This window comes from Centroberyx gerrardi, chromosome 10 (genome assembly GCF_048128805.1).
Source record: "Centroberyx gerrardi isolate f3 chromosome 10, fCenGer3.hap1.cur.20231027, whole genome shotgun sequence".
Lineage (NCBI taxonomy): Eukaryota > Metazoa > Chordata > Actinopteri > Beryciformes > Berycidae > Centroberyx > Centroberyx gerrardi.
In genome coordinates, this window is record NC_136006.1 from 4884143 (window position 1) to 4906390 (window position 22248).

The following is a 22248-nucleotide window of genomic DNA, read 5'->3' on the forward strand; positions in this document are numbered from 1 at the left end:
TGTATCCTAGACACAATCCGGATTCAAGACACCTGTTTTTTCATTTTGTTTATCCTTTATTTAATCAGGTTGCTCATTGTGATGGAGATCTGATTTTCAAGAGAGAAATAACACAATACAATTTAGTCAGTCAGCAACATAAAGGGACATACATTATAAAATGAGTTACAAACATACAAAATTAGACATCTCATTGCTGTGAAATCATTGAGGAGGGCAAGAATTTCTCATTTTAAGTGTTTGTTTTGAAGGGTTTTGCAGTTTGTTCTATATATAAGGGGCATAGTACCAGAACTGATCTCAGAAGAGACAAAATGAGAACTTGTAGCAGCTCTGAAGCTGAATGGTAACTAATCTTAAATGATATGTGGCTAAACCTGTCAGCTTTGTGTAGGAGATTGGCAAAGTTTACATAAAGTACTGTTTCAGAGACTACTTTCCCCATTTCCATAGGAAGTGAACATGGTGGGCGACTGGTGGAGACGGTGTGCAGCTAAACATCACTGCACAGCGGATGAATACGTGGTTTCTCACCTGAAATAGTTCCAAAAATAAACCCACTCACATCAGCTATATTGAATTCAATAATTCATTATTTTAAATTCATACATCTACAGTAGGGCTGAACGATTTTGAAAAAATATCTAATTGCGATTATGTTGACTGATATTGCAATTGCGATATGATTTGCGATATTAGAGGGAATGATCATTTTTACATCATTATTCTCATTTTCATTGAAAAACGTATTAAAATGATTATGGTGTGATTTTTGCGGGGATCTGTACCAAACAAAGATGTTTTCTTAAATCTGTAGAATATGATGTGTAGGCCAGGACATCTCTGCAGCACGACAATATTTAATTTAAAATGGTATTTTGACACACATTTCACCTTTAACAAATATTGCGCCTCCTGCGATTTGAAAATTGCAGTAGGCCATATTGCGATTTCGATAAAATTTTGATTAATTGTTCAGCCCTAATCTACAGGCCATATAATTAAAACCACTAACAACTTTTTATTACTAAAGGGTCAGTCAATGCCAACGTCACCTAGTATCACTCAACATAATGTACGCTAAAGAGTTAGCATGAAGCACCAGAGCAGAGGATCATATGGGTGATTTGGGATTATGGAATGCAAGTTTTTGGTTCCCTCCTTTTAAAGGGTTAAGGAATAAGTCAACAGCATGTCCTCACACGTACAGTAACAAGTGTGTGTGTGTGTGTGTGTGTGTGTGTGTGTGTGTGTTTGCAGGAACGGTGCGCAGGTTCCTGGAGAACTATGGAAACGACATCGAGGCGGTGGTGTTCGCCGTGTCCGACACGGAAGAGGTGTGTACCGCTTCAGACCGTCTCTCTGCCTAATTACCTTTATCTCCGCTCTGCAGGATGCTGCTGGTTTGTTGTCGTGGTAACTGAGATGATTCCCCGGGGAAAACTGTGTTCAGAAAACAGACTGGTTAGGAATTTACAATATTTGATAACGCTGCATCTTGGAAGGCAGTTTTGGGATTTTGAAGGTGCAGAGATCCTGTAGATTTGCCGTATTTACCCAAATTAATTTCTGGTGTTGGTCACGGTCACTTGTTTGAAATCCTCAAGTGGATTTTTCATGTTTCAATTCAGTGTGGCCTCTTCAGAGATTGGGCTTTTCATGTTTTTTTGGGATTCCAGGTTTTTTTAAACGTTTAAAAACAGAGTTTACAAAGTGCTTTGACAGTCAAAATAAAAGCAGAATACTCAAAATGAATTTAAAAAGCAATTAAACAATAATAAACAGGGATTAGATTCAGATAGGAGGACAGAGATGGAAAAGAGCAACATTCAAGTAAATAGTAGGATAACCGTAGGATGAAAACCAAAATAAACAGTAAGGATAAAATAAAAGTAATTTCATCCTACGGTTATCACATTTTTTTTTCAAAAAGATAAAAACTAAGATAAAAAGATTAAACACGATAAAAAGACAATAAAAAGACGACATCACATAAAAGCAAGTCTGTAAAAATGGGTTTTAAGAAGTGATTTAAAAGAAGTGACTGATTTTTGGACATCAAATTTTTGTTCATTTCCAACAGAGATTCCAATATCAATATTCTTTGTTTTTGTGAATACTTTGTATGATTTGTTCTTTACCTGTGTGTGTGTGTGTGTGTGTGTGTGTGTGTGTGTGTGTGTGTGTGTGTGTGTGTCCAGCCGGTGTACAGGAAGCTGCTGCCTCTGTACTACCCTCGCTCTGAGCAGGAGGAGCGGTCCAGCCTGCCTCTCATCCCGGCCGACATCGGCAACTCGGAGGGCGAGCCGGTCGTCCCGGAGAGACAGATCCGCATCACGGAGAAGCCGGGCAGCCTGGAAGGTACGCGGTCCAACAGGGACGCTCGCCATCGGGATCTTTTTTTTTTTTTTTTTTAACGTGGTGAAATGTTTCCAAACCTTAGTGAGGACACGCAATGTGCTTCGCCTTCATGTCAGCGATCCTGTTTTAAGAGCAGGCGCTATATTTTTTCAAGTGGTTGATATTTCATTTTGGAATTAAACTCCTGTATCAATAATAAACAGTCCAAGAAAAATTGATCTGCCTCTAAGGCTGTAAAAGTCATCAAAATACACACACACACACACACACACACACACACACCACTGCAGATCCGGGCTGAGGTCAATCACTTTCCTTTCCTTTCCCTTATTTGACCTGTCAGGCTGTTCAGAGTGAGCGGGCTGGTCGGGTTTTTCTGTTAAAAAGTCATCCAGCCAGTCAACCAGTCAGTCAATCATTGAGTCTGTCAGTCAACCAGTCAGATAACAAGACACCTAGCCAGTCAGTCAGTCTGCCAGTCTGCCAGTCAGTCACAAAGTCAACCAGTCACTCAGTCAGTCAGTCAAACAGCCTGCCAGTTAGTCAGCCTGTCAGCCAGTCAGTAAACCTTCCAGCCACCCAGTCATTCAACCAGTCAGTCAGTGAGACAGACAGTCAGTCAGTCATTCAGTCAACCAGTCTGTCTGTCTGTCAGTCAGTTAATGAAACAGTCAGTCAGCCAGTCAGTCATCATATTGAATACCAGCCAAAACTTTCAAGTCTAGTCCAAAAATCAAGGTCTAGAAAAGTATGAAATTTTGATGAGGAAAATGTGTCGGAGCGGTCAATCAGTCAATCAGTCAGTCAGTCAGTCAGTCGGTCAGTCAGTCGGTCAGTCAGTCAGTCAGTCAGTCGGTCAGTCAGTCGGTCAATCAGTCGGTCAATCAGTCAGTCAGTCAGTCGGTCAATCAGTCAGTCAGTCAGTCAGTCAGTCAGTCAGTCAGTCAGTCAGTCAGTCAGTCAGTCAGTCAGTCAGTAATCATATTGAATACCAATCAAAACCTTCAAATGTACTATAGACTTAAAATTAAGGTCTGGAAAGTCAGTCAGTCAGTCAGTAGACACGGGAGAATAGTGCTGCAGAATACATTGTAACCGAGTTAGTGGAACGTCTGGCTGTGTGTCTTCTTAGCCCGTGCCAATGCCTACACACACTCTCACACACTCACACACACACACACACACTCTCTCACACTCACAGTCTGAGGTGTTTTGAGCGTTCAGCGAGCCATGCCTTCCTGGAGGCCTCTGTGTTTTCCACAGAGTGTCGTCTGTCTGCTGCGTATCGGACAGCGGGTCAGTTGGCGTGCGGCGGCCTGACTAACAGAGAGCAGGTGTTAGTCAGGACCGTCCCAGCAACACGAGATTAACCGCCTTCAGACCTGCAGACATGAGCCGCGGCGGGGAACAGATTTTTCATGTTTCAGTTCGGTCTGGTTGGATCCATATGCTTTTGGCCTCTTCAGATATGGGGCTTGTCATGTCTTTTTGTGGGGTTCCAGGTTTTTCAAATTTTTGTTCATCTCAAACACAGATTCCAGTTTTCCCCTCCTTTCCTGTTAACAGGAATTTGGTTGCATTTGACAGCGAGGAAATAATCCCTCTCTTTCCTCCCATGATGTTAGCATGTCAGTGACGTCCATTCCTCTTCTAGAAAACCGTGAATTTGTTCTTGCGGTTTTGTATTCGGGTTAGACCGATATTTCAGTTTGCTGATATATTGTGCCGATATCGACCTTTTAGTAAAAACTGGATATCGGCCAGTCGGTGTCGTCCTCTGCTGATATGCTGGAGGTGAAGATAGAATTTTACTCAACAGTCTGTAAAACCTGCAATGAAAAACCTTCCGTAAAGAGCTGCTAACCCTAAAAGGAGAGTTTTAGTGTCCCATCATGGGCTAAAAGCTAAAGACTTTTCCACCCTGACAAGAAGAAAATTCTAGGGGAAACACTGAATACTGTTTGGCGTGAAAATCAAATTTGAAGATATTGAACATCTATTAACAGCAACTTCAACCCAAAAATGTCAGTATCGGCCTTCAAACTCCATATCGGTTCAACTCTAGTTTGTATGACTCTAGTTTATCACCCTAAGCTCTTGCATGCAGTTTTATTTTTGGGGTGAAGAGGAATGTTACTGAACATTTCGCCCACATGTTAGCGTGTTTGTGTTTTCTGCGTTGAACGTGTTTCCTCCGTTGATCTATCTGCTATCTGCTGTCCTGATGGTTCAAACAGAGCCGCTGTGGCCTTGAGCTGTCCATCCAAAGCAAGCAGGCCGCCTGCAAACCAAACCCAATAACAACAGACTAATATACACACACACACACACACACACACACACACGTAGATAGATAGGCACGGACAAGCAGAAACGCACGTGTGGTTGTAGATAAATACACGCACAGAAACGCACATCAACTAGAGCCTGGCTTCTGATTTATGAGGTTTTGACGTAGATCACACACACACTCACACATACACACACACACACACACACACATATGAGAACACAATGTACTTGGTAAGGAATCTCTGTCTTGTCTTGTCTGAGCGTACGTGATCAAAACGAACCAAGTAAACAATACTTCTCTCGTGTGTGTGTGTGTGTGCGTGTGCAGACGACTCTGAGGAGGACAGTCTGGAGTCGGACCTGGGCCAGGTGGGGAACCACGCCTTCGCCCGGATGGAGGGCGACGTGGACAAACAGCGCAAACTGATCCTGCAGGGCCAGATGTCCGAGGCCGCCATGCAGAAGCAGCACCAGAGGAAGTAAGACCCCAAACTCTGAAGCACAGACCGACGTGAAACTGTACACGATAAAATAAGTAGTTCAACTCCTCGGCTCCGTTTGACCGAGTCACGTCCGAAAGCTGTTGTAAGACACCAGATCAACACACACTAGTGATATGATATGCTGTTTCCTCCATCCACGTCACCATGGACCATAAATCACGGCCCCTTTCTCTTTCTGTTTCCCTCCTGCAGTTACAGTCGCTGGCTGTGTCGAGCGAGAGCAGAGGACCTGTCAGACATCGCTGCGCTCAAAGCCTTATATCAGACCGGTGAGTGTTTGTGTGTGTGTGTGGGAGAGATGGGAAGTCACAAGTCTGATCCCCGCAACAGCAAGTCTGTCAAAGTGTCCTCGAGCAAGGCACCGAACACCAAATACCTAAAATACCTATAAGAGTACATATACAGAAGTGTGTGTTGGTGTGCAAGGCTGTGTGTGATGTCTTTGTAGGCGTGTGTGTGTGTGTGTGTGAGATGGTGGTGTGTGTGTGTGTGGGGGGGGGGGGGGGTCCATCTTCCCTGGTAAATTTATGGATGTAAATTCTTTCTTTCACCTCATTGAACACACCATCGGGGGTGGCAGTAATCCGTTTTCTCATTATTTGTTTGCAGGATTAAAAATGGCCTCTCTCGCTCTCTCTCTCTCTCACTCTGTCTCTCTCTCTCTCTGTCTCTCTCTCTCCCTCTCTCTCTCTCCCTCTCTCTCTCTGTCTCTCTCTCTCTCTCCCTCTCTGTTTCTCTGTCTTTCTCTCTCTCTCTCTCTCTCTCTCTCTCTCCCTCTCTCTCTCTCTCTCTCTCGCTCTCTGAACTGTAGTTACATCCCTCACTTCTATTATAGGATGCCATTGACTCCTATAACCAGTAGAAGGCAGTGTTGTTATACCTGCAGCCCCTCTGCCATCTGAACAAGCTGCTCTGTCATGATCAAGATTTAAAATGACATTTGAAAACTTCCCATGGCCTTTTAACAGTCTGGTTTCTCTGTGCTATGGTCACTAAAACTATGGTCAGGGGCCCAAAATGGGGGACAGGCAGGGAAGAACCCAACTATTTATTTACCAATATATCACTGGTCACAGGTCGACATCTGGTGGGTCCCGACCCGGCACAACAGTTAGAATATTTATTTAATGAACCTGGATCTCAGGGTGATAGACTACTTTTTTATTTTGATATCAGATAGTGTAAGTTAAACACTTCCTGTTTTATAGTAAGCTCATTGTTTGAAGCCTGAATGTACGCAGCAAATGTTCCCCACTGTTCATAATTGTTGATTTTGAGTTGATAGTGCTGATTGGAGAGTTGTTTGTCCAATCTTAGAGCTGATAAAGCTCTGGAGCGGCGGTTCATAACTATCTAAAAGTGTTAAATTGACTCTGATAGACTGATTTTAACACTCTTAGAGTCAAATTAACACAGATTTTGTTGTTTAAATGGGTTGTTATTGGTTAATGGGTCACAGATGCGAGGGGTTTGATTTGATTTGAATTAGGAAATAGAAAATACATGGTTAAAAAAATGATTAATGTGTATTTGACAGTACAAGAAAGCACTTTTATACATCACGACCCTCGATGAAAGACAAAATCACAATAACTTGACATATAACGCAAAACACAATAACAGCAAAATCAAAAGATCATAAGATGCACATGAAACTAGCTAAGTTGTCATGATACCGACCACTTCTCAGTTTGATCCAAAGTAATGTTCTCACTTCCTTCCTTTCTCTGATGCCAGAGAAGCAAAATGAGCTCCGAGCTGCAGAGGAACGTTAGTAATATGAGATTTGAGATGTGAGAATTTGAGATGTCCAGGACAGGTGGAGCGCCGTTTATCACATTTGCTAATCTTATTACTGATTGATATAACACAACAGTGATCCAACCTACAGTATATTCAGTTCATGAAAGCTTTTCCATTGTCTGCTTTTATGTTTCCGGCAGCAGCAACAGCGGTTTTTTGGAATAAATAGAATCACTATGCAATAAAGTACAGAAGGTATGAAGTTGCAAACAAGGTTTTACTGAAGAAACCGTACACACTGGTTTGTAAAACGTGATACATCTTCAGATAACTAATCCTCAAGGCAGGAATAAATAACATGACACACTTCAACCACAGAAGTCTTCTTCAGGCTGAGCAAACAGAGTGAAGGAGCCGCACCTAAGACACAGGAAAGGGGAGAGCCGGGTGTGGGAGTGGTGTAGTACGCTTCCTGACAGGTGTGTGGAGAGGGAGGTCAGATGGTCCACAAGGAAATACACCACCAGGAAATACAGCACAGGTGAAGCGTGACCTAACCACAATACCTGCAAGTCCATCACAGAAACCAGGAGACAGATGAACCATGAATAAAGAAATATACACAAGTTCAAGTGAATTTATTCCTGTAGCTCTTCATCACATGCAGACTTTACGGAGAATGAGCCTAACTAGATCTAACTGATCAGCAATCAATCACAGAACAGAATGATTTAACACGAACATAAAGAAGCAGAATAAAGCACAAGACACACAAAAGCAGATTTTAGCAAAACTTTAGCAGCCAGCTCCACCAGCCTTAGACCCTCGAAGCATACCAGGAAAAAACATCCAAGAAAACCTTATTAGTATAAAATGGAAGAAACCTTGGGCGGGCAAAGTCATTATGGGACGTGGGGAAACCACAATCTGCACAAGAACATCACAGAAAGCAAGACGGGTCCAGTTACTCATTCAAAGAGAGGTGTGAGACTCGCACATCCACATTAGGTAGGTGTAAAACTGTGTTGTACTTTTAATAGATCAAAAAGATCTTCATCAGGTTCATGGAAATTACCTGACTTCATCATCATCATTGACTTCATCAGGTCATGGAAATAACCTGATGAAGATCTGACTGATTGTCTATTGAAAGCTGTAAAACGCAGTTCAGTGTGCGGGTTCTTCCTCCAGTTCCTCATTCAAGCACAGCAGATCTGAGGGGATGGATCTCCAAAACCACCACCTCTTGGGTTCTGCTTTGCCTGCTCACTAACCCAAAATCTGAGATCATCGCAGCTGTGTGAATGTTGTGAGAAGTTGGTGGCGAGGGGAGATTTATCACCATTACAGCGTATGATACTCTTATTTTCTGAAACTCACGTGCGAAATGGGGAGTCTTGCCAATGTACAGTATATGAGAAGGCAGGGTCACTGGATTGCATAGACAACGCCATCAGATGTTAGTTATTTAAGTTTAATGCGCAGAGCTTTGCATTGGTATAACTTCATTTATAAATCCATTCTTGGACTGCTGCCTATTTATTTATCCACTCGTAAACAGTGCTGCTATAGCCTGCGCTCCCAGGGCTTCATCACTCTCTCCATCCCCTCAGTCCGTACTGGATCTGGTAGAAAGGCCTTCTCCTCCTCTGCCCCCTCAACCTGGAACCTTGATTCCCCTCGGGGATTTTAAACTACTTCTAAGAAATATGGAGAGAGCGTCTGTGGGGGTTTGCTCTTGTACATAGTGCCTAAAATCTGGCTACCACTTTGGCACTTTTGCACTTATCACTTTTATGATTGTGTCCTATCTTGTCTCTGTATTGAATGTCCTGTCTGTCTGTAACTTTGTGTTGTACTGCTGCTGTTGCCCGACCAGGTCTCTCTTGTGAATGAGACCCCGTGTCTCAATGAGATTACCTGTCTAAATAAAGGTTTAATAATAATAATAATAATTCATTGTGGGGAAACATAGAAGAATAAATTGCAGAAGAAGAACTGGGTAGTTAGCATGAGCAGTGATAGCCACCATGGCTGAACAGACAGAGAAAAGAGAAACTCAAACTGCAGCAACAGAAAATCCAAGCTCCGCCCACACTGTTTGATTGACAGGTGATCTCTAGGAAGTGCAGTGCAGAAACACCACAGTGAGGCTGAGGGACCAAGATGGAGACTGAATTGATGAAATATAAAAATTACTAAAAGTTTTGTTTGTTCAACTCTCAGCAGAAGTCTGACCCTGTGTGTGTCTCTGTGTAACATTTTGACCTTTTATACTGTGTGTGTGTGTGTGTGTGCGTGTGTGTGTGTGTGTGTCCAGGTGTGGACATGTGCGGCAGGACGGTGATGGTTCTGGTTGGACGGAACATCCCAGTGACCCTCATCGACATAGAGAAGGTAACGGACAGTCAGGCTGATTCACACCGCAATTTAAATTTCAAAGTAAATGGCTTTTAACAATGTTTCAACCAATCAGCTTTGACCTTCTGTCTGTATCTGTGTGCACGTGCGCATCTTAATGTTAGGTTTAGATGTTATGTGTGTGTGTGTGTGTGTGTGTTCACGTGCTTGTATGTCTGTATGTGTGCATGTATACCTATTTGTCCATGTACATTCGCATCTTTGTGTGTGTGTGTGTGTGTGTGAGAGAGAGAGAAAGAGCATCATCTTTTCATGTGTGTTCATGTGTATTTTATGTGTTTGTGGTTGTTTGTGTACATATGCATTTTGTGTGTGTGTGTATGTATGTTTGTGTGTGCACTCATGTTAGCATGTGTGTGTGTGTATCTGTGTCTGTGTGTGCATATGCATCTTTGTGTGTGTTTATGTCTGAGTGAGTGTATGTGTGTGTGTGTGCAGGGAACGCACATACTCTGTGTGCGTGCGTGCATGCATGTGTGTTTATGCAAATATAGATTCAATGTTTTTAGGTTTCATGTGTATCTGCATGGTAAAGAAAATAATGAATTTTGGGGAGAGATTTTTTGGCTATTTTTACTGAATGCCAATTGAAAAATTAATGTAAGTAAATCTGGTTTCTATGATAAAATATCTGTTACAAATATATACAAATACCTATTCTGAACTTCTACCTTTAAAAATACCACTAACCCCTTACCAAAAATACTAGATACTAGAACTAAATAAAAACGGAACTAAATCTGAACATTTGTAAATAAATAAATAAACTAAAACTACCAAACCCAGAGTGAAAACTAACTAAAACTAAACTGAAATTGAGATAAAAATTGAAAACATTATAAAAGTAGAAGCTATTGAAAAATCCCAAGCTATAATAACCGTGGTGCATGTACTGTATGTGTGCACGCATGTGTGTATGTACACTCATTTTGTGTGTGTGTGTGTGTGTGTGTGTGTGTGTGTGTGTGTGTGTGTGTGTGTGTGTGCAGGCCCTGCTGTACTTCATCCATGTGATGGACCACATCACGGTGAAGGAGTATGTGATGGTTTACTTCCACACTCTGACCGGCGAGCACAACCACCTGGACTCCGACTTCCTGAAGAACCTCTACGACATCGTCGACTCCAAGTCAGTCTGCGTCCGCACGCTCTGCTCCTCCGACCGCTCCTCTTTTAACTCAACCAGTGATTATTCATCTGAATGATTTCCTGTGGGAGGGGGCGGGTCAAAAAGTCAAATGAACGGGTTTAACTGCAACGTTCTGGATTCAAATCCGGCCTAGGACCTTTGTCCCATGTCATCCCCTTCTCTCTCTCCCAATTTTTCCTGTCTCTCTCTACTGTTTCTATCAGATAAATGCAAAAATATGCCAAAAAATCTGTGCCCAGTGCATGCTGGGATAGGCTCCAGCCCCCTGTGACCCTGAATAGGAATAAGCGTATAACGACAATGAGAATGAATGAGTTTCAATCCAAAACCCTATAATATATCCATTTTGGGGAAAAAAATTATCACATCATCATATTTTAAAAAAGAATTACTGCATCCTAAAAAATGAATTATTTGTATAAAAGGGGTTAGGAAACTAATGAGAAACTATCTATTTGATAATATTCCATAGCCATTAATAATATTTGTTGTTATCCTTAATATTTTGATGTCATGGTAATAGTACCAGTACATTTTCCTCATCTCATTTTGGATCAAAGCACTTCATATGTATTTCATGTCTTTACTTTGAAGTCAAGTATCGGGCTAATCATTACTTACAAAACACCTTTTTCTATTAGTTCTGGTTTTTCTAATTTTCCTCTCTCCCCATTGTGTTTTTCACTGTCTTGTTTCCAATCTCATCATCACTCTACCACATACTGGGAGAGGATAAGAAAACAGTGAAGCTGTTATTGCTGTAACCTCCCGCCCACCCGCGGGCAGCGGCTTTAATGTTCTGTGCTGTGTGTTCTGGGTTTGCGGTAGAATTAACGTTTGGCTGGCCCCGCTGCCCGGCCACGTCTCCGCTCTTTAATAGCCAGAACTGCATATCAAACATAGAACATGAGGTTTTACAGAAAAGGGAGATACAATAGAAAATCCCTCCAAATGGGATAATAGTCTGACAGGCTTTGACAGCTCCCTGGCCTTTTCATTGTTGTTTCTGTTTTCATGGTAATAAGAAACTAAGTCTATCCAGGTGCAATGTGTTAACAAAACCTTAAAATGCAACATGAGCATGCTCTCATGCCTCTTCCTGGTCAAATCTGTAGCTCAGTAACCCTCTGCTGTTAGATGGAGCTTTTGAGGGTTTGCAGAACGCAGTCGGCCAACATCTTCTGTCAGGCTTGGCCCCCACTTGGCCCTCGTTTGGCACTCGTTTGGCCCTCATGCGGCCCTCGCTCGCCCATCCTGTCTTCTGCAGGCGCATTGCGTTTCAAACATATTGTTTATGCTACAGCACGACGCGGCCAAGGTTACAGTGTTTTGACTTTTGGAAAAGCAAAACGAGCTGTGAAACGCTTTTGTTTCGGCGTAGGATTTGGAAATCTGGCGGCCATATTTGGAACGGGAGACCCAAACCTGGAGCGTGTTGTCGGGGGTGATGTATCGGCTGTGACTCAGCCTAAATCAGAGACTACAAAGTTTTGCAAACATATCCTTGTTTTGAACCAGCTCTGGATGGCTTTACTGCTATTTCACAGTAATCACTGTGAAAACTCCTTGTGAGACATTATAATCATCCATGAAAGTACTTCAGCTGGAGAATGTGCCTTCAGTGGCTCAGATCTGTCGAGCATCTCTCGTAAAAGCAGCGTTGATCTACAAACATTAACCCACAGTGAATAAGACTGTGACATTCTTATTCATGTAACTGAGATATAAACCTGGGTCTAAATCAGTGATCCTATTCTGAGAAGTTTGATAAATACAGGGAAGTAATGCCTGTGTCATACCTGAAGACACAACCTTGACCTTTCCTATTTTAAGATGAACACATGGCTGACAGTTTGTCACTGAGATGTCAGCATTACTGTATCAAACACCCCCACACTTGCAATCAGTAGTCAGACCCGGATCTCAATCAATGATCGTACAAACAGAAGTTTGACAAATATTGGAGTGACGCCTGTTCCACACATAAAGACACAACCATGGAAAAAATGCCGTTCTTTATTCATCGATCGCGAACACGCTGGAGGATAGTTTGTCACTGAGACCTCAGCATTAGCATATCAAACACCCCACACATGGAGTCAGATGTTGGTGCCAGTATCAATACCAGCCCAACTTCGCGTGCGTGTCTGTTCGGGGCCCGGTGCCGTGAGGTTCGGCATCGACGCATGTTTTCATCAAGCAGAGTAGGAGCCACATCCTCCAGATGAAAACCAGAACTGTTTCCACTGTTTCCACTTCCACCCGGGCCATCGGAGTACAGCTAGACTTCTGTCCTATCTGAAATGATTACTGAACTTCTCTCTGTTTGATATGAGTGGCGGCTTCATCCACCGCCTCAGGACAAATGAGCCTCTCATCACTGGGAAACTCCACACATTGATGTCATGATGTCAGGTTTCAACCCCCATTTTCCTCTAGTCAGTTTCTTTTGAGATTGGTGTGAGAATGGCTTGTAGTTTCTTACTTTTTTTTTGTGTGTCAGATAATTCTGTTAAGATTGACAAAGAGAGTCAACAGCATGAGTTAGTTTTGAAACACCTGTAGCTGCGATTATGTCAATATATTTTACGCTAGAAATTTAGCCATGGGAATTTTACAGTTTTTTGCCCCGACTCTTTGTTTTACTTAATTTGTTAGTCACTCACCGGCTCTCAAACTGTCCCTTGGTTATGTGCTATAGTTAATTGTGTTTACACAGTGATGAATCGAGACAACAAAACGAAAAAGACTAACCCACCGTAATGCTTTCAACCTTGAACATGAATGAGGACTTCTCTAGTCAGCTTCCCCTTTCACCGTGACCGGGAAACCCCATTCAGTCATAAAACAACCGCGACCGTTGTATTACACTTAGCTGATTCATGACAAGGAACTGTAAGGCAGGGCGTGATGCAAATTACCTGGAAATGTCAGCCAGCGCTATTTAAAATTCCTCGAACTCTCTTCAAACCTTCATGCTTTGACTCATAATTCCTTCGGCAACCATGAAGCAGCTATTCTTGCTGAAGTTGATGATTTTTCTTTATTGATTTTAAACCTGTTGACCAAGACACTCTGCTTCAGCTGCCCGTAGGGGACAGTTTGAATAGGAAAACACAGAACCTGTTTCCAGAAGATTTGTCCCTTTTCCTGAGTTATTGCTCACTAAGCAGCCTCTCTGCACTTCTCTCAGCCCAGGCTTGGTCACTCTCCATGTTTTGGAGAGCAGTCATCTTTTTTTTTTTTCTCCATTCCCTCTTTCTTTCTTAACACAAGCCATTCAGTGGATAGTTGCACCTAAAGCACTTTATAGTACCATGAGTCAAACTACTAACCCTGGCAGTGTTAGTGCCTTGCTTTACCTATTCTGCCCTACAAAGACAAACAGAAGGAACTACTTTGTGTTTTTCAATGTTCACAGACCATGACTAGGGTTTAGATTCCATATAAACAAAAGATTTACCCATAAATGCAAAAAAAAAGTTGGGAGAGAGGAGTTTGACAAAGCAGATTCTGCCGGTATGTGAAAAACGAGTCTCTGACTTTTTTTTCCGCCTATTTACAATTACTGATAAACGTACTGTTTTCTTCGTTCCATCAGCTTCCTCCGACCGGATTTCGGTGTTCCACTTATTCAAACTGAAAGCTTTAAAAAACATAAAGAAAGCGATTTACTTAAACACAAGTAAGCAGCATGACTAGTTTTTTTTATATATTGTCAGAATCTGCTTTGTTGGCGTTCCTTTATGTTCTAGAAGAGTGATTTTCAGACCTGTTTCCTCCATATAATGGCAGTGAATGTAGAGAGATAAAAACACAATTCGATGTCAGGGTTGTTTCATGTCCAGGAAGCTACACAACTCAAGGTACCGCCAAAGTTCAGCATCACGTTAAATGACGGGCCTGTCCTTTTCTACTTATGCACCAACAGCATTTTCATCAGGATGAAAACTCTGAAGTCATTTCTCTCAGGCGGTTACTGCTCTTTGGCTTTGTAAGGCGGTGTTAATCTACAGGGAATTGAACCGCCGACCCTGGCAGCGTTGGTGCCATGCTCAACCCATCCAGCAGCAAGCAGAACCGTTATTGATTTGCTGCAGATGCATTGTGGATCCAGCCAATCTAACCAGCGGACTTCAGCCAAACATGAAAACAAAAAGTTTCCAAAACTCTCTGGCTAAGTGGGGGAGATGTTGATGAGTTCTCTCCAGGAGGCTGATGATCTGGTGTGTGTGTGTGTGTGTGTGTGTGTGTGTCCCCTCGGGCCGGACCTGGACCAGATCAGCAGCCCCACGTCATGCTTCATCACTCCTGATTCTCTCCTGAGTTAGTCAACTTGTCGGCTCAGTTTCCTCCCTCGCTTGGCCGACTGTGTTGTGTTGTATGAGCAGACGCAGCCTTCCTCCAGCCAGACCGCCATTATGCGAGAGTGCGGCGTGAAAACGCAAACTGTTGTGACTGTAGCGGGTTTTTTTTTTTGTCGACGCGGTCTCCTGCCATGAAGCGGTCAGCCAAGCCTCCGCGCTGCCAGCGTTGAGTGGATTACAGATTACCTGTCTATAAAAGCTAGCCAGTCACTGAAATTTGAAAGTAATTGCTGATATTTTAAAGTGATCAATTCCTGATTAGTGTTTAGATTACTTCTGGTTTCTAAATGAGAAGAGAAAGACGTCACAGTGCTGGAAACTCTGTTTGACTGGAACGTGATCTGCAGAAACACCACAGCAATGAGCGCTTGGATTCAGATTTATTTTCACCAGGTACATGTGCACATATGAGGAATTTAGCTTGGTACAAAAACAAAACAATAAAACAATAACCGTAAAGTGGCATCCAGTGCAATATACAGACACAAGCAATAGCCAAATAGTCAATAATCATATATACAAGCAGTGCTATTAGCAGTTAAAAACGAGAATAGCACAGAAAAAAAATATGATTGTATGAAAATATGACCGTATATAAGGTGTAAAAATGTACAATACGATAAATTAAATAGATTTAACATCAGTATATACTGTACATATCTTTGTATGTGCAACAAAGATGTCACCAAAATAAAGAAAACAAGGATATCATGGATTACCACTTTAAAGTTTGAAATCTGCTAACAGACAGGAAGGCAGTGCAGGAAACTAGTTTTGGTTCACCAGACACTTTCAGTACTTCAGGTAGACAAACTTACAGACAAACTTAAACAGACTCAACTAAAATTAACAAGCTTTTGGCTGCAGGCTGGAGTTCATTTCTCACGCTAGTTGCAGGTATCTACTCCTTTTCAGGTTCCGCTGGCTATGAAAGAATGCATAATGTTGTGTGTAGTAATTCAGATGAGTTGTAATTGTATAGTACATTGTCCTTAGGCCGTCTGCATCCACTGTACAGGCGTGAAAGGATGGATGAGCATAGAAAAGGCCTGGGGGAAGGAGCGTGTTTGCATTTGTGTGTGTGTGTTGTGTGTGTGTGTGTGTGTGTGTGTGTGTGTGGTGCATCTTTCCATGCCGTGGGATGGGCTGGAGCTGATTGCGTGTGTGCCGTTGTGTTCTTTGGGACAGATCAAAGCGATTTCACACACATTTTGGCTGCTCTGTTAAATTATAAACTTTTCACTTCATTCTTGTCATATTTCTCATTTTGACACATGATCTTTTTTTTTTCTTGTCTTGTTTAAGGAACACTGAGTCATTATTTTGGTGCTGGTCTTGGTGTGAGGTGTTCTGTCTGAGGTCTTCTTATCTGTTTCTGTGTTGCAGGTTTAAAAAGAACTTGAGGGCGTTCTACTTTGTACATCCGACCTTTCGCTCGAAGGTGAGTTGATGCTTCCCATCGTCTGACTCATGATTGCATTGTAAACATAATCAGTTAAGTTACTCAGCTCTAAAGTTAACATTTGCTGTTTGGTGGACGCTTTCATCCAAAGTGCACTCCCAGGTCTGGATACACTGTTTGGTGTTTTTTAGCACAGTGGGAATGAAACCGCTAACACTGGCAGCAGTATTATCGTCAGTAGTAGTAGTAGTAGTAGTAGTAGTAGTAGTAGTAGTAGTAGTAGTAGTAGTAGTAGTAGTAGCAGTGTTGTTTTTCATTCATTACATTTTCATTCATATATTTCTGCTTAATGTCGTAATTGTCGCTTGAGTCTGATTTATTTATAAAACCCCAATTTCCTCCATTCTTATTTATATTCTATTCTAGGGATGGGGCAATATATCGAAATTCAATATATCAAAAATGTGACAATACCGTAATATTGTGGGTCAGAAAAATGAATGGTGATATTAGCTCCGTGTTATTCTGCTGTAGTAATCACAAATGAGACGCTTGACCATTACAGTTTGACAAGCTCTCCATCCAAATTATATTATTCACTATTAGTCACTTTGTAATGACATTTGTAAATTGTTGTTTACATTCTAGCGAGCCAATGCCGTCACTAGAAAGATTTGTGTCTCAGAAAATAAACATATCCTGTTCTTATTTATCGTATCCTGCGATCGTATCCTAATCTCATCTAGTAAAGTGTGTCGCTGCGCTGACAGCTCAGCCAATCACGCTGATTGTTCTGGAGGCCGCCATGACAGTTTCGCCGTTGTTTGCTGTGGAAATTTATGATTAATTTATTTGTGTGTATGATGGCCAGAGTGGATTCATGGCAACGTAATCAGATCAAATACTGTTAATTACTGTTGATTGTGTTCCTTTCTCATTTTCTCTCTCTTTGTTTTTCACTCCGTCTGCCCCCTGCACACACACACACAAACACACCTGGACACACACACACACACACACACACACACACTCCCCAGGTCTCGACATGGTTCTTCACCACCTTCAGTGTGTCGGGGATGAAGGACAAGGTCCACTACCTGGACAATCTGCAGCAGCTCTTCACCTGCATCAAGCCTGAGCAGATCGACATCCCTCCCTTCGTGCTGGAGTATGACGCACGGGTGAGCCGCAACACACACACACACACACACAGATACATACAGTATATCCGTAACACACACAGACATGTTGGTGCTACATTACCTGGGAGGATGTTAAACTCTGTCTGGACCTCTGGACTCTGAACTAACACACACACACACATCTGGGCAGTGTGTAGGAAATAAAACAGAACACTGTGTCCTTTGCCCTGAATATCATAGTGGAGCATTCAGGATCTTCATGTGATCATGTCCTGATTACATGAAGAAGTCATACGGCTGTCATGAATTCATTTATGATTTCCATATGATGTAGAAGTTCAGCCCTCAGACTAGTGTTCATTGTTAAAGATAATCAGGTACGAAGAGACTTTATGTTAGTGTGTATTGGAGAACTGGTTTTGACTAGTTTAAAGCGTGCATATTACATTAGCCATATATTGATTTCTTAGAAAAGGATAAACAAAGTCAGAGAATATCCCGCAGCCCACTTGAGTGTGTGTGCTTAAGGTTTTCTCTCCATGCATGTTCGAATAAAGAATCCACAGAAGACTCTTGAGCCTTTTGCTCGTTCATTTTGACCCACAAGGGTGAAGCTTATTTTTCCCCTACAAGTGCCTATGATTTTATTAATGATAAGATCAGCATGCTATGCACGGACAAATCCACATTGTCCTGTAATAGTCATCCAGTGCGGGCAGGGCTTAAGATGAATCAGGTGCTTCTCTTTCTTTAGCACAGTGCATGCTTTATGAAAATATAAATGCAGTCTTTCGCCTCAGGAGTTACGCTGTTACATGACCTAATGTTTTAAAAATACACCGGGTCTTCTGACAGCATGTAGGCCTGTATGAAAAACACGGCATGCTACATTTACATTTTTACATTTGGGGCGTTTAACTGCCACTTCAGAGCCTTCAGAGTAATGACTGAGCGTTCTGCGGGGGAACGGTGACTTTCTTTAAAGCTGCACTACGCAACGTTTTGTCTGGAGGCAGCGAAGTGTACGGCAAGTCGAGCCTCCTCCCGCTCAGTTGAGCAAGTTCATGCCCCAGCTCTTCTCACTCATGTTGATGAGCTGTCTGATGAATCACAAAAACCACGAAAAAGTATGGAAAAATGTTTGTTTTTAAGTCCAACTTTTAAAAGAACAATCATTAATATTTTACTGGCTCGTTGGCATAAAATAACCATAATATATCAGCTGGGGTTGTTGATCAAAGCCGGTCACTCCACCTCAACGACTGCTGAGATTTCAAGCTTTCAAAACAAGCAGTCCAGCAAAACCAGCCCAACAAAGCCCGCTCCAAAACCCAAAACCAAGTGAACACTGCTGCAGCATTTCAAAGGTGGAGGAGCTTAGGACTCTTAAAAACGTCAAGACCGATGCGGAGTGGCCTTACATTTGCTGGACAGGAAAGCAACCTATGATGTAGCAAACGTTCGCTCCAGTGTTTCCCCGATAATTTTTGGTTTTCACTCTGTCCACACATCACTATTCGTCACTTGGATCATGAAGGTACGTCTCAGCAGAATACATTTGATTAGAAAACAAATCTGCATTTTCAGCAGCGTCACCGCTATTGAATGACTATAGAAAACACTATAGAAACTCTATCGAAAATATTTTAGCATGCCGTGATTTTACTGTAGCGGCCCACCACAGTACAATATGTAATAATAATAATAACTTTATTTATATAGCACCTTTAAAAACAGAGTTTACAAAGTGCTTTGACAGACAAAATAAAAGCAGAATACTCAAATTATGAATTTAAAAGGCAATAAAACAATAATAAACAGGGATCGTAGGATGAAAACCAAGATAAACAGTAAAATAGAATAAAAGTAAGATAGAATTAAGACAGAGTTAAGATAAAAGATGTAAAAAGACAATAGAAAGATGATAAAAAGACAATAAAAAGCCGATAAAGAGACAATAAAAAGCAGATAAAAGATAAAAAGACGACATCACATAAAAGCAAGTCTATAAAAAAGTCACTGATTCTGCTAGTCTTATCTCCTCAGGCAAGTCGTTCCAAAGCCGAGGGGCCCTGATGGAAAAAGCGCGGTCACGTTTAGTTTTATAGGGTATGTATAGGGGAAACACTGGTTAGCATAAATAAATATCTGAGCTGGGTTTGGCTGAGACTTGTGGAGGAGACACATGGTTGTCGTTCCTATGGCTGCCGTTCCATATTACTGACTGTTCCTTTAAGTCCACATTTGACTGTTTCAACTGTAGACCCGCTGTCATTTCACATGGCACATCATGTGGTTTGTTGTAGTAAGGAATGATGTTCAGCTATAGATTGACCTTTCACACATAATTTTTGAAATCCCACCAAATCCAGTGATCAGTCTGCAATTTTGAAACAGAAAATATGTAGGAAACCCTGTATGTTAATGTGGAAACTGTGCATATTGCAGCTTTAAGCAGGCCTAACTTTTATTTCCTAGTAAATGAAACAGTTGTTGTTTTTGTTGTGTACGTCTGTCTGCTGCTCCCTTCTATATTTACGATCGGTCTTGGATGTGCAGGTGGGAAGAGAGACAAGCCTGCGGTTCAAGTTACATATAGCTGCACACATGAATTACCCCATCAGCTCTCTCGGCTTATTGTGTTTTAATGGAAACCTAACCTCCCGCTGATCTCCCCGCGTCCTCACACGCCAAGTCTAAACACTGAAACTTGTTTACAGCCGTGTGTATTTGTACTTGTGGCCGCGTTTTACTCCAATCACCATTCATCATCCATTCACGAAGGAGGAAAAGCAGAGCCGAGAGGGAATGAGAATAACCCCAGAGTCTGTTAATTTATCTCCATTTGATGTTCCGCTTGTTAGTGATATAAACCAGAGCAGAGTGGGAAATGGAGTAACAATCAGCTGAAGACGTGTTTATTCTGTGTGTGTGTGTGTGTGTCTTTGCATGTCGTGTGCATTTGTAAAGGAGAGATCGATTAATCAGTTAGCCTACAAACTCAATTTAAATGAGATTGTTCTGGGCCCCTTGTGTTGATTTCCTTTGAAGTGTAGGAGAGTTATGTGGAGATAATTGGAATGGAGACATGGGTATCAATAACTTGTATTTAGCAAGGCTCTGGTGCTGTAAAGAGGTGCTGTAGACGTTCTAGATACATCTGAAGACATCTAGACCCAGACTGTGACCATTTTGAGTCCTCGCTAGCTGTTAAAAAAATAAAATGTGAAATTGGGATGGCAGAATAGCTGTGTATTCAAGTCCATTCCTGTAGATGCATAGAGAGGTTCCAGTGATGATGTTTGGATTCCTCAGAGTCCATGATTGTTTGGACCTGACTTTGTATTTTGACATTATGATGATTTGTGGTTTATGTTGGCTGATACAAGGTATAAATATGTGTGGGATCCTGCCTGAGGCTGGAGAGGCATCCGGTCAAGTCGCTGCAAGTTGCTGAGCAGCAACACTTTCCTCTTTTTGTGTTTTTGACTCTTAGTCAGGTCCGGGTGCATAGTGGTACCAGCAGCAGTAGCAGCAGCAGTAGTAGTTGCTGTAGTGGTATTAGTGGTGGAAGTAGTAGTAATAATAGTAATGCAGTTATGATTAGTAGCAGTGGTAGAGGTGATGGCGGTGGTAGTACTACTAGTTGTATTAATGGTACCAGTAGTAGAGGCAGCAGTGGTGATACTGTTAGTAATAACAGTGGTACTAATGGTACCTATTACTAAACTAAAGCTTAGCACTTGCTACTGCTACTACCACTACTACTACTGCTGCTGCTACTACTACTATTGATACTACTACTACCACTTCTACTACTATTGCTAGTACTACTCCTACTACTACTACTACTACTACTGCTGCTGCTACCACTACTGCTCCTACTACAACTCCTACTACTGGTACTACTACTATTACGACTATTGCTACTACTATCACGACTACTACCACTACTACTACTATTGCTGCTACTACTACTACTACTACTACTACTACTACTACTGCAGCTGCTACTACTACTACTACTACTACTACTGCAGCTGCTACTACTACTACTACTGCCCCTACTACAACTCCTACTACTGGTACTACTACTATTACTACTCCTGGTACTACTACTACTGCTGCTGCTACTACTCTTGGTTCTACTACTCTTACTACTGGTACTACTACTGCTGCTACTACTACTATTACTGCTACTACTGCTGCTACTACTACTGCTTCTACTACTACTGCTACCACAGCTAATACTACTTATACTGCTCTAGAGATTCTGCTGCTACTACTACTACCACTACTTCTACTAAGTTTTAGGCCTACATCCTGGCCTGACTATGAGTCAGAAAAGTGCTGGGGTTGCCAAGCTTCTCTCTCTCTCTCTCTCTCTCTCTCTCTCTCTCTCTCTCTCTCTCTCTCTCTCTCTCTCTCTCTCTCTCTCTCTCTCTCTCTCTCTCTCTCTCTCTCTCTCTCTCTCTCTCTCTCTCTCTCTCTCTCTCTCTCTCTCTCTCTCTCTCTCTCTCTCTCTCTCTCTCTCTCTCTGTCTGTCTGACTGATTTTTTTCAGCCCAGCCTCGGTCCCTTGCGGAGCATTTAACTGTCAGGGTGCGAACACGACAGACTGGAGTGCAGCACGTTTCCCCTGTTCAACACTGAAGCCAGCCAATGAACTGGGCAATAACTTTCACATCAGCACCTGTGTGTTGCTGTTACTCAGGAATATTTTGCTCTACTGATCTGAATTATGGTGCTGGTGGAGTCCAGGAAATAATTATTCTTTTTGGTCGGTGAAATGTAGCCCGTTGAGTACCGCTGTTTGATTAAGATGAAATTCTGTCAAGGGCTGAACTGGTGCTGGATGTGCTTATATA

General features: G+C 42.1%; 1 protein-coding gene across 1 annotated transcript in view; it reads left to right on the top strand.

Moving 5' to 3' along the window:
- gdap2 (ganglioside induced differentiation associated protein 2) overlaps positions 1-22248 on the top strand; it is a 39763-nt gene that overhangs the window by 14462 nt on the left and 3053 nt on the right. The window contains exons 6-13 of the mRNA XM_071907628.2: positions 1261-1337; positions 2202-2361; positions 4982-5132; positions 5349-5425; positions 9220-9296; positions 10310-10449; positions 16224-16278; positions 17277-17420. Of these exons, the coding sequence (XP_071763729.1) occupies positions 1261-1337; positions 2202-2361; positions 4982-5132; positions 5349-5425; positions 9220-9296; positions 10310-10449; positions 16224-16278; positions 17277-17420 (881 nt within the window). The remainder of the gene's footprint in view (positions 1-1260; positions 1338-2201; positions 2362-4981; positions 5133-5348; positions 5426-9219; positions 9297-10309; positions 10450-16223; positions 16279-17276; positions 17421-22248) is intronic.